The following is a 13,494-nucleotide window of genomic DNA, read 5'->3' as shown; positions in this document are numbered from 1 at the left end:
GAAATGTTACCTTGCTAGCATTTAGGTGGTTCCTGTCTTACACCTTCTGTAGATTTTTCATAGCTGGATTACTTTTCGGAACCTGAGGTTAGAACAGGCGTTTGGGCTGTTATAATAAATAGATTCTTGAGTTCTAATAAACATAAATTGTAGGTTTGCTTAGGTGTTGGAATAAAATTGTTGCCTTAGGCAATAAAGCTGTGACCTTGTCCTTGCCACACATAAATGATTCTGCTATTATCATCTGGGCAAGCCTTATATTTTCAGGGATGTTGATTCTGTTATTGACTTATGCCTACGCTTCTCATCAGTCATGATACACAGCTTACACGTGTGAAAGAAAAATGCTACAATTTAGAACAGAAAAGCCATTGTACTCTTAAAAGCCCAAGGGCATTTGTTTGCATCATTATTCCTTTTCTTCCTACTTTGTCAATGGGAACACAACAGCAGCTCTATAGCAACTCAGAATATTCTAAAAAACAAGCTGAAGGCATCTGAGCCTTATGGTCTACCTAAAAGATGTTCTCTTCTTAAGTCCTGGCTATATATGATGAACTCACCAATAGGCAGAAGACACAAAATAAATGCCTATGATGACAATGGCAGCGGAAATCCCACCTGTTACTGTGTGCAACAACTACCTATTCTTTGCCCCAGTTTTAATGATTCAGCCATACTTTAATCATGGCAGTATTTTGTGTATACATTACATACCAGGACGCAATTTACAGTATTTTATGTTTTATTTCACAGGAACACAGGCTCCAAATTCTTGTAGGATTGGGATCAAAGGGAGAGGGATCGAGAGCTGAGCACTATACATGGGGAGAGCAGGAGAGAAAAGATGCTGGGATTTCTGAAATCAGAGACTGACAAATACATTGCAATCCCAGCAAAGCTCCACCACAACCCAGTACATCATTTTTCATGCAGCACTATGGCATCCTGGCAACGTGTGCAGAGACTCGGTGATCATGGAACTGTCACAGTTGCCTTAAGTTTGCTTGAGGCAGTGAATATGGAGGAAAAAAAATCAGGCTGTTTCTTCAATACAATCTGCCAACTTTTCTACTTCCACCTCCTTCTTTGGATGACATCAGCAAAAAACTTTAAAGGAAAAGTAGTTCTTATTTTTTATCAAACATGCCCCCCATTTGTTGCCAGTAAATGACTTCTAACTGTCAACGTTGGAACGCCTTTACCCGTCCTGCTCTGCCCCTTGTTTTAACAGCCTGGAACCCTCTCTCAGTCCTCTCTGTCCCCTGTACAGATACCAAGTTGGATCTCTGGAGAAGATTGGTTACTTTTAACGCACGCTTTGTACGCACTGGAGGCTCCTTACATCAATTTATACGCTTCTTCCTCTCATCTCCGCTCTGTGCCTGCTTCAGTCAAGCAAAATCATAAGAATAAAAAAAAATTAGCATCAGCACTACGTCTCTTGTGTGAGTCACTCAAGGTGGGGAGGGGAGCGTAAGGCAGAATGAAACAGGTCAACGCAGTTGAACATGAAGAAACAAGGGACAAAGTAATGTGTTTAATGAAGGATGCTACCAAAGGCAAGAGCAGCAATCACATGATCTAGCTGAAAAGGGCAATCTGGGCCCTCCAGCCTATGATGGACTACAAATCCCATCGTCTCCTTCAAGATTAGCCTACAGAGAGCAATGGTTGTGTTTACTGTATAAAAAACCATAGCAGTATTAGAGCTCATTATATTATCAGCTTGATCGGTACAATTAGAATAATGAAAGATTCAAGGGACTCTATCATTGTTACCATGCAGGGCACGGTGACGGAGTCTCATCAAAGAGATACTGTCACCAGCCATTGACCTGGGATAAGAATGCAGAAAAAGTAAAGTGATTTTAGAACTTCTGATCTGCACTTAGGAAAGCATTAGGTTATTAAATGAGCATGGCAACCAGGTAAATAGTATACTTAGATAGAAAGGATAGCATTACTGGCCACCATATTCTCCAAAGTTTCCCTCAAGAGGACATGAATGGGTAATATGGCAGAATCTCTTTAAAGTGTACATCTTTAAAAAGGCGTAAAAGCTTTCCTTTCTATTGTTAATATACCTTTTGGCTTTCAACATGCTTTTGGATATGGTGGAAAAAGTTGACTACTTACATTACAGAGTCAATTTCCTAGCACAACACCCTCCATCCTTGCACATCAGCTCTGCTCTTCTAGGAGTGTCTAGTTACTGTCTAGACTGGCCCAGCTTTTAAGGGACTTCCCGCAACATTTCCCTCATATAGCATCAGTCCTAGGGCTATTGGATGTCTGCTTTTACAGGCAAATGCACAAAATGCACATATAATAAATGGAAAGGTTGGTAATTACATAAATGGTCTCTTTAAAGTGACTGTGTTGCTAAGAATAAAGTTCAAATCAAATGTGCCCTGCAAAAAAGTAAATACTTACCCCTAAAATAAAAAAAGACTTCAGGTGACCATTTACCTTCCTAAATGGCATGGGCAGCAAAACAAGTGAATATTTACTATTGTTATTGGAGGGAACTCTTCTATTGTCACATTTTAACGACAAAGTTGCTTTAAAAAATACTATCTCTTAGACATTTTTTTCAGTGCTGTCTATTACCTTCACTACCGATTGCCCAAAGATTAAAGGAGAGCAGTGACTCTCTGTGAGTGGTGAATTTTTCTACCATATTTAAAAGCATGTTGCAAGCCAATAAATATACAGTAGAACTGTATATCCGGAACTCAGATAATCGGAAAATAATCAGATAACCAGCACCAAAGAACACATGCCACAGGTCGGCTAGGGCTGCGGGAGCAATCAGGAGAGCAAAGCATAGCTCCGCTGATTGCTTCGCTCCGTGATTGGCAGAAAAAGGGGAAAGCCTTATAACGGCTCAAGCGTCATCAGGGTTTTCCTTGTCCCAGCCATTCAGCACTAGAGGTGAATGGGGACAAGTCTCCCCATTAAAGTCTAGTACTTAATGGCTGGGAAACTTCAGTTTCAGAGTAACCTCAGTTAACCGGAAACCACTTATCTGTATCGGCCATTCCCAATGGGTGACGGATAACCGAGATTCTACTGTATTAGCAATATACTGGAAAGCTCTTACGCCTCTTCAAAGGTGTAAATTTTAAAGAGACTCTGCCATATTACCCGTTCATGTCCTCTTGAGGGAAATCTTGGAGGATATGGTGGCCAATAATGCCATCCTTTCCATTTAGTACATTATTTCCCTGGTTGCCATGCTGATTTATTAGCCTAATGCTCCCCTGAGTGCTGATCAGGAGTTCTAACATCACTTTACTTTTTCTGTTCTGCATTGTTATCCCAGGTCAGTGGCTCAGAAAGTACTAAAACCAAAGACAACCAGAGAGCTAGCAGTGTTAGATGTAGGTCATTAATAGCAGCCTGTTTTTTATTTTCTGGATGAGCTCCCATTAATTCTAATTGTGAGCTGTGAGTTACTACACTCTGCTTTTTGCCTTATTAAACAAGCTCGGACGGAGACAGAAAAGAGGATGACCCCGAGTAAGACATGACTTCTTTGGGATATAGAAGAGTTAATCATTCAGATGCAGATGTTCCCAGACGTGGAAAAGTCAGTGAGCAGTGACTCCAGTAATTCGAAATCATTCTTCCTGCCGCTGACAGATCACATTCACCTAATGAGATCAAGTATCGCATCAGTGACTGCAGGAGCCCGTGTCTCCCAGCACCCACAAAGCTTTGTGATAGGAGTTTCAGTGTGTGCCATACACACTACAGAGCAATAGGGCCCTATCATCCTGGAACACACATTATTTAAAACAATTAAGATCACCAATACACTGACACCTGTAAATGAGAACACCAAAATCATAAACAAACTATTATGCATTTCTTTAGTTTTAAAGGAAATCTGTACTAAAGGAATGTGTTAATTGGATGGTAGGATATAAAGATCTATGTGAACCAGAACCAATTTGCTTTATGTGGTTTACCAGCTCTGCAGCAGCAAACTGTCTTTGACCGGTCTATTCAAATTATTTTCTTCCATAGACTCTTTTTAAAGAAAAACAATTATGCTGTTTGCACTGAATTGTGATCCATCACAGGGCACCCTGTTGGAAATGCATCGTTCACGTTATTGATCCGTCACATAGAACAGTGTACCTAATCCATAACACCTGTGTCTGATCGGAAGGCTGAAATCTCTTAGTATATCTCACTATGTTCAGGTATTGATTCATATAACAGCACTTTGTCTCTGATTCATCACACAGCAGTGCTCTAAATTCATCTTATGGTACTCTCTCCATGATCCATTATAAATTCATCCCTAATCCATGAAACAGCACTCTTTTCCTGATCCATCATAAAACACTCTGTGCTCAAGCCATCACACAGCTGTCTGCCCTGAGACATCATACAGCTCTCTGTTCCTGAGACACCATATAACACTCTGTCCCTGAGCCATCACACAGCTCTCTGTCCCTGAGACACCATATAGCACTCTGTCCCTGTGACATCACACAGCACTCTGTCCCTGAGACACCATATAGCACTCTGTCCCTGAGCCATCACACAGCTCTCTGCCCTGAGACATCACACAGCACTCTGTCCCTGAGACACCATATAGCACTCTGTCCCTGAGACGCCATATAGCACTCTGTCCCTGAGACACCATATAGCAATCTGTCCTTGAGCCATCACACAGCTCTCTGTCCCTGTTCTATTACATCATTCTGTCCTTGAGCAATCACATAGCACTCTGTCATTGAACCATCACACAGCACTCTACTACTGAGCCATCACACAGTACACTGCCCTCGATCCATTACACAGCACTGTCACTGAGCCATCACACAGCATTCTGTCCCAAAACCATGGTACATCACTCTGTCATTGAGCCCTCAACATTTTGTTTCTGATCTATCACACAACATTCCTTTCCTTGGTCACTTCATATTTCTCTATACCTGAACAATCACATAGCACTCTGTTCCTGATCCATCACATAGAACTCTGTCCCTGAGCCATCACACAGCTCTCTGTACTTGAGCCATCATACAATATTCTGTCCCTGTTCCATTACACAGCATTGTCTTTGGCCCATCACACAGCACTCTGTCCTTGAGCCATCACACAACTCACTGTCCCTCTTTTATCATATAGTCCATTATCAATCACACACACAACACTCTCTTCTCCAGCCATTACACAACAAGTTGTCCCTAAGCCATCACACATCATTGAATTTTAGGTTCTTCTTACTACACTCTACCCCAGTGGTCGCCAACTTTTGGACCTCAGGGACCACTACACTTACGGACTCCGGACCGTGCATGTGCGGGGAGCCGTGTGTCATTCAAAGAGGAAGAAACTTCCCCCATAGTGATGTCATGATACTCAGACCTGCGATGGGAGAGTGGGTGGGTTGTGTCCAGAGACCCAACCCGGCCACAACCCCGAGCCTGCTATCTGTACGGGGGACATGGTCCGCGGCTCTGGCCGGTGCACCCCCCCCCCAGTGTAGTCCTTCTCCTGACCCCGTTGGGGAGCGCACCAGCCAGAGCCACAGATCACCAAAATTTTCTCGTGGCTCATCGGTTGGCGTCCACTGCTCTAACTAATATTCATTAAACAGAACTTTATACCTGATCATCACCCAGTATTTTGTCCCTTAGTTGTACTGTACTGTACTGGACTAGACAGCTTCTGGGTTCTTTGGGGTCTATTTACCCACATTTTACCCCAAATGTTCACAAATTTGATATTAGATTGAATTAGAAAATGCATGAATCACAAGTGAAAGGTGTAATACACAAACCAAATCCAATAAAATTGTATAAATTCTTGGTAAAAGCTAAGTGAAAAATGATCAACAGACCAAAATGCCTTATCCAAAATAAACTCCCTTAATAATCACTAATACTGCACCCTGCCCTTAATACATACTCTTTATTTAATCCATTAAATTGGACTTTACCAGCCACTGCAAAGATGGCAGATTGCATTTACCACTCATCCATCACATACTGTACTGTACATCATGTACTCTGATGTCCCTGACCTTGATCACAGCAATCTGTTCCTCATACTTTATAAAGTATTTGATCAGTCACTTATCCTGTACTTTGTCCCTGACCCGGCTTATAGCAAACTATTCCTCATCTTTTATAATATATGTGATCAGTCACTTATCCTGTAATCTATCTTTGATCCATCACACATTGTTCTATCACTCATCCATCACGTATCATTTTAAGGGCCGGTGTGGACGGGTTTATGTATGCTTCCATAAGAGTCCAAAGGAATGCAAAACCCACTTGCAGTAGGTTAAAAGGAGGTCAATTGAATGTCAAGTGCACTTGTCAATAAATTTAGGATAATCTTACAAATTACTTGGCTGACACTGATTTATGGCACAGTGCTGTATTATTAACTTCACACAAATTATGCCATCTCCCATCGATCACTGAACATTTTTATAAAAGATTTGTTTTCCTCTTATACTCTATTATTTGCATATTGTATATGCTTTACATATCACTGCATCTTGGATCCATAAAAAGTATGTATTGATTAGTCACTCATTACATTACATTTCTGATCTATTTTAAAGCACATGGTTGTTGATTACTGATTCAGCATCACACAGCACTCAGACTGATTACAATTCACTTATTTTTGATTGATTGCAAAGCCTTGACATTGCACCCTGTCCCTGACCCATAAAAGAATCATCTCTCCTGAAAGATGGACCTTGCACTCTTATCCAGACCCACAACACAGCTTTCCTTCTCTAAGGTATGAAACTCCACTCTCTACCCGACCCATCTTTAAACAGTACTCTGTGTCTGACCTATCCTTGTTCAGAACTTTGTCCTTGGCCCATAACAGAGTCTTCTTTCCTGAAGGTGTGACCTTGCACTCCAACCCTGATCCTCAACACAGCCCTCCTTCCCTAAGGTATGACACTGTACTCTCTCCCTGACCCATTCTAACACAGCACTCTGTCCCTGATCCATAACACAGTCCTCTCTCCCCAAAGTATGACCCTGGCCCAATTGTACACAGCACTCTGTTCCTGATTCATAACACAGTCCTCTCTCCCCATGGTATGACCCTATCCCATCCTTACACAGCACTCTGTCCCTGTTCCATAACACAATCCTCTCTCCCTAAGGTATGATCCTGGCCAATCTTTACACAGCACTCTGTCCCTGATCCATAACACAGTCCTCTCTCCCTATGGTATGACCCTGGCCCAATTGTACACAGCACTCTGTTCCTGATTCATAACACAGTCCTCTCTCCCTAAGGTGTGACCCCATCCCATCCTTACACAGCACTCTTCCTTGACCCATCTTCACACAGCACTTTGTCCCTTACCCATTCTTACAAAGCACCCTGTCCCTGATCCATAACAGTTATCTCTCTTTAAGGTTTGACCCTGCAGTCTGCCTCTGACCTGTTTGTACGCCGCATTCTGCCCCTGATCCATAACACAATCCTCTCTCCCTAAGGTATGACCTTGCACTCTATCCCTGGCCCATCCTTACACAGCAGTTATCCCTAACCCATAACAGAATTATTTTCCCGAAGGTATGGCTTTGCACTCCAACCCTGATCCACAACACAGCCCTCTTTCTCTAAGGTATGCACTCTCCCCCTGGACCATCCTTACACAGCATTCTGTCTCTGATCCATAACACAGCTCTCTTTTTCTAAGGTATGACCCTGCAGTCTGTCTCTGACCTATCTTTATACGGCACTCTCTCCCTGATTTATAACACAGTCCTCTCTCACTAAGGTATGTTCCTGGCCCATCTTTACAGCACTTTGTACCCGATCCATAACATAGTCCTCTCTTTCTAGGATATGACCTTGCAGTCTGTCCCTGACCATCCTTACACAGCACTCTGTCCCTGACCCATCCTTACACAGCACTCTGTCCCTGACCCATTCTTACACAGCACTCTGTCCCTGACCCATCTTTACACAGCACCCTGTCCCTGACCCATTCTAATACAGCACCCTGTCCCTGATCCATAACAGTTATCTCTCTTTAAGGTATGACCCTGCAGTCTGTCTCCGACCCATTTGTATACTGCATTCTGACCCTGATCCATAACACAATCTTTTCTCCCTAAGCTATGACCTTGCACCTTTGCCTGGCCCATGCTTACACAACACTCTGTCCCTGACCTTTTCCTACACAGCACTTTGTACCCGATCCATAACACAGCCCTCTCTTTCTAGGATATGACCTTGCAGTCTGTCCCTGACCATCCTTACACAGCACTCTGTCCCTGACCCATTCTTACACAGCACTCTGTCCCTGACCCATTCTTAATCAGCACGATCCATAACACCATCCTCTCTCCCTAAGGTATGACCCTGTCCTATCCTTACACAGCACTCTGTCCCTGACCCATCTTTACACAGCACCCTGTCCCTGACCCATTCTAATACAGCACCCTGTCCCTGATCCATAACAGTTATCTCTCTTTAAGGTATGACCCTGCAGTCTGTCTCTGACCCATTTATATACTGCATTCTGACCCTGATCCATAACACAATCTTCTCTCCCTAAGGTATGACCTTGCACCTTTGCCTGGCCCATGCTTACACAACACTCTGTCCCTGACCTTTTCCTACACAGCACTTTGTGCCCGATCCATAACACACACCCCTCTTTCTAGGATATGACCATGCAATCTATTTCTGATCCATCCGTACACAGCACTGTGTCTCTTATCCAAAATACAGTCCTCTCTTCCTAGGGTAGGACCCTGCAGTCCATCCCTGACCCGTCATCACATGGCCCACTGTCCCTGATCTATTACCATTATTATAAATTCTTTCCCCTATCCAACATATACCATTCTCTGTGTTACCAATGGCACAGAGCTCTATCTCCATCACATAATACTTTTTATGGTCAATCGCAACTCCTTAATCCATCATGCAAGCTCACTCTTTTCTAACTAGCACTTTAAATGCAAGAACCAAGTCTAAACATTAAGATTTATTCAAAACTCCAGCTAAAACCAGGAACATTTAATATTTCATTAAAAGATAAAATACCAAAACAGGTTTTTGTAACACTATTCAGCCTCAATCCAGAAATGTCCATGCAGTAAATTTTTCTGCCACAAGATGTCATCAGTTTGATGGCCAGCATCATTCAACCTACTTCCTCTGAGCCTTGGTCATCCAGGACAGGCCCCCAACCTGTCACTGAAATGTGAAAGGAGAAGCAGCACAACAATTACGTAATTCTTTTATTACTTTGATTTCTCCTCCAGTTAGCATGTTTTTTGTCAGACCATGAACTGATTGCCTTCTTATGCTGCTTCCTCTTTAACACCGGCTGTATTGTACAGACACTGCAAGAGGCCGATACTAAGTCTTGTTGGGCTTATTTTTATTTACCAATGTACTTTTACAGAGCCACGTGTATTTGTGTCTTTTAAATCTGTCTAGAGTTCATCTTTAGCATTGTATATACAGTATGAGAAATGACATGTATAAACACAGGAGCTATTGACGTGTCTTGCCCTTTTCTGCCTGTACCAGTGTTGCTGTTATATAGCTGTGCAGGGTTAATTAGTGTCTCTAAGGTGACACGACGAGTATTATTATATTAGTGGGTCGCCTCCTCCTCCCTCGCACAGTGCCCTGGCGCAGTCTGGCTCGTTCATTGCTCTGTCACGTCCTGGCCCTCTCACCCTCCATTCTCACACATTGCCTGTTTGTCTTGCACTCTGTCCTTTCTGTTTACTGTCATACACCCATTGTCCATCAACGCCACATCTCTGGCTGTGAACTTAGGCGCTCCAGCCTTGACTTGTGCCTCTCTCTGCCATCTTACAGCTGCCATCCTATCACTCTGTGTACTTTTACCCTCTTACAGCGCTGTCGCTTGGGCATCCTTCCATCCCTATCCCTCTTTCCATATCCTAGATTTATACTCCACCCCCTCTATCCTTCATCTCCGCTTTTCCTTCTACTTCTACTGCCTCTGGTATGTCTCTATGCACCTTTGGACTTTGTATATTTACTTATTTTTTCTGTGTATAACTGCTTTCCTCTCTGCTGATTAGAATCAAATTCTTTTTTTTTTTTGCTTTTATCATCCTTCCCCTCTTCCTTTTATATTTCCTTTCCCATTTCTCTTCCCCCACCTCCATTCACATTTCCCTTCCCTTTATTCCATTCTCATTTTTTTCCCTTTTTTATTTATCTTCTCTCTTTCTCTTCATCTCCCTTCTTTTAGCTTTCCATTCCTGTTTCTCTTTTCTCCTCTTTATATATTATCTCTTCTCTCTTTTTTCTCCTCTGCTCCTCTTCTCTCTCTTTTATCTCTTCTTTCCTGTTTCCTTTTTCTCTTCCTCTTTCCAACTCTTCATCTATCTTCTCTTCCTCTCCTCTCTCTCCTTCACATTTCCTTTGCCCTTTCTCTTTTTTGATCTTTCCCCGTTTATCTCTTTATTCTTCTCTGCTCCTCTTCCCCCTCCCTCTTTTATATTTCCTTTTTTCCCATCTTCTTTTCTGTTTATCTATCTTTCATTCTTTTTTTTCTTCTTCTTCTCTCGTCATCTTTAACATTTCCTTTCCCTTATCTTATTTCCATTTTCTCTTTTCTTCTCCTCTATTTCCTCTTCTCCCACCTTTCTTTTTTTTTTCTCCCATTTGTCATTTTTTTGCTCCCATCCCATCCCTTTTTTCTTCTTTTTTTTCCTCTCCCTCCTGTATTCATCTCCCTTCTCACTCTAGGTCTGCATTTTTCTTTTTGATGCTGAATAATTTTCATCTGATCTGTGTTCACTTTAAATTTCCAATAGGGTTCGGAGGAACTAATATATTTTTTTCTTGAATCTGATTGGACATTGAAAGTGAACAAAATCAAAATTTTTTACTTTAGCAAATCAAATCCTTTTCAGTAGACCTTCTCATCTTTTTCCTCTCCCTTTAACAGCTCAGCTTCCCTGATAGAACTTGCTGTCGTTGTGCACAGAGCAGTGCCAGGCTTTTACTGACTTTCTGGAGGGGAACTACAAGCATAGCATGGCAGAAGGGGGGCAAAATCAGGACCCCAATAGATTAGGGGATGGACGAGTATCAAGTTTGTATGGTGTATCTGAAGGAGAAGAGATGAAAGCCGGCACTTCTGCTATGAACACCTCAAGATTCCCCGGTGACGGAACAGCAGAAAATCTGATCCCACTTTATATGAAGAAGCAGCTGTCATACAGGTGAGTGAGATTTCATCTTCTAAATCATTTAATACCAATTTCTCTCTATTAAATGCTTTTTAATGTTTTCACGTGTGAATGCCATGAGCCTGATGCAATAAATCTTATTTATAAATGTAAACTGCATTGGTATAGTTTGGACCTAAATACAGAAGTGCAGGTATGCCTGGTCATTAAAGCTGAACTTTAACCTTATCCTAAAATTTGGTCCCCAGTAGAGAGTCCCATCTTCTTCTAACCCCAATGGCGTTTTCCCTTTCACGCTTTATTTTCCAGTAATCTTGATAACTGAAATCTCCTCTGGCCATTTGGACTGGCATTATAGTCAGGCCTTCACCCTACATTTTTACATTTTTCTGTGCCCTTCCCTTTTATATATTGGCTGCCTGGACTCCTAAAGTTCAATGCAATATCTTTTTTGGGTGGTAGCCCTGGCAGTCTGCATGCCCGTGTGATGTGAGGCTTTAAATTGGATGCTACCATTGGCACTGTGGATCAGCTTTAAATCAGTTTTGCATCCTGCGCTGTAGTATTGCACAGTGACTGAATTTCTCTGCTCCTCTCTTTTAATGAGCATCTTCAAATCTGGTGTCACTGTTGGGAGGTATATGTACCAAATCCTATGGGAATTAATTCATGAAACTGTTTTCTTTAAATTTTTAACCCTTGGAAAAAAATCTGAAAGATTGACCTATGTCACATAAACATAAGATTCCATGATTCTAAGATTCAATGATGGCACTCATCTGGTTGGATAGTTGATGAGCATTTGTGTTTGGGCATTGTTTATATAAATGATTATGATTTATTCAATATAATTTTCCTTTTGTTCCTAGCTGTTCATGTGTAAGGTAATAATAAACTGGACTAGTTTTAAACTATTGACCGGTATCTAAGATGATGATGATGATATTGACAGTTGACATATTGACATATTGATGCTCTGATGCCGATTGCTCAACATATTGAGCAATCAGTTGGGGATAGATAAAAGATTGAATTACACGTCGCCCCCAGCTGAATGAGATCTTTCTGACCTTTATTACATCTGCTGATTTTCTGCAGTCTCCTTGAATCCATACAGCATGGCATTTCTCAAGCTAGGTTTCTTGATGGTGACAGTAGAGAATCATAACACTTATGTGTGTTAAAACTACATCATGTCGCCTGTGGGAAAGAATGACAACGCAGTAGCACAATTGACAGAGTGTTGTCAGCTAATAACAGATGGTGACAGTAATGGACTTTGACTCATGATTTGTGTTGAAAACGCCACCTGTTGTTTCCATTGAAGCCCATATGTAGGGGTAATAGTGCAGATGCACAATAAGAATTCAGGGACACAGCATTGTCAGCAAGTGCTTTTACAAAGACAATAATAGCAGGATCTCCAAATATTATTCTAATAAAAACTGCAGTTAAAAAATGGAAATTACTTTACATTAATATGTGAAATCTAATATGAGAATTTACTGATTGAAGTTCTACGGTATGTATGAACAAATTCTAAACTGATACCATGCTGATTATATAATCTCAACAATGACCACTAGAAGGAGCATATACACATGTGGAAATGGCATAAACACATGGGAAACTAAAAATCTGAAAATAGAATTAACCGGCCTCAGGGAAGTGTTATAAGCAAAATGCATTGAAGTTTTCTTTCACTGTTAGTTTTTATTCTAGTGTGTCTTAAAAATCAAGGAATCACAAAAGCAAAAAATGAGATATACAGTATATACTCAAATTTTTTTTTGATAGATAGATAGATAGATAGATAGATAGATAGATAGATAGATAGTTATAGAATTTACTGGTCCTTTGGACTCCATTAGGGAAATCTTTTTTCACTTTGTTCTTGATACAACACTTTACCAGACAAAAAAGGAGAAAGTAAAAAATAAAAAAGTGAAAGTGAAAATCTACAACAAGGTAATCAAAAAATAATAATCAGCTCCAGTAATAAACCAGCTTCCTTGATGCACATGATTCCTTCTTCAATATTTTCTGATTGACCGTGCCAGGATGACGTATCTCTCGCGCAGGTGCGTGGGAGTTCATGCCCGACAGGGGCAAGGGAAGCCGGAATTGCCACCAGTGATCAGGCAGGTAAGGGCAGGTATTGCATCCTCTGCCCCTTTGTACAATAACCACCTGTCTGATTAGTTAAAAAATTGGACTTTAGTTCCACTTTAACTTACAAAAAGCAATTTCAGGCCATGTTCAGCCTGGCAGTGAGAATGTGGTGTGG

The 13,494-nt window shown here is 41.4% G+C and overlaps 2 protein-coding genes across 3 annotated transcripts in view; both read left to right on the top strand.

Moving 5' to 3' along the window:
• Window positions 1–1,435, top strand: part of CREB3L1 (cAMP responsive element binding protein 3 like 1) — a 58,849-nt gene extending 57,414 nt beyond the window's left edge. For both annotated transcript variants that reach the window (XM_072422043.1, XM_072422042.1), the window contains one exon: window positions 757–1,435. In XM_072422043.1, coding sequence (XP_072278144.1) covers window positions 757–815 — 59 coding nt within the window. In that variant the 3' untranslated portion in view covers window positions 816–1,435. The remainder of the gene's footprint in view (window positions 1–756) is intronic.
• A 9,455-nt stretch (window positions 1,436–10,890) lies between these two features.
• Window positions 10,891–13,494, top strand: part of DGKZ (diacylglycerol kinase zeta) — a 128,891-nt gene continuing 126,287 nt past the window's right edge. Inside the window, exon 1 of the mRNA XM_072422039.1 lies at window positions 10,891–11,240. Within this exon, the coding sequence (XP_072278140.1) occupies window positions 11,053–11,240 (188 nt within the window). The 5' untranslated portion in view covers window positions 10,891–11,052. The remainder of the gene's footprint in view (window positions 11,241–13,494) is intronic.

The sequence above is a fragment of the Pyxicephalus adspersus genome, chromosome 9, assembly GCF_032062135.1.
Source record: "Pyxicephalus adspersus chromosome 9, UCB_Pads_2.0, whole genome shotgun sequence".
Classification (NCBI taxonomy): domain Eukaryota; kingdom Metazoa; phylum Chordata; class Amphibia; order Anura; family Pyxicephalidae; genus Pyxicephalus; species Pyxicephalus adspersus.
Note: the sequence above shows the minus strand (reverse complement) of the source record. Positions and strands in the feature narration are given on the sequence as shown.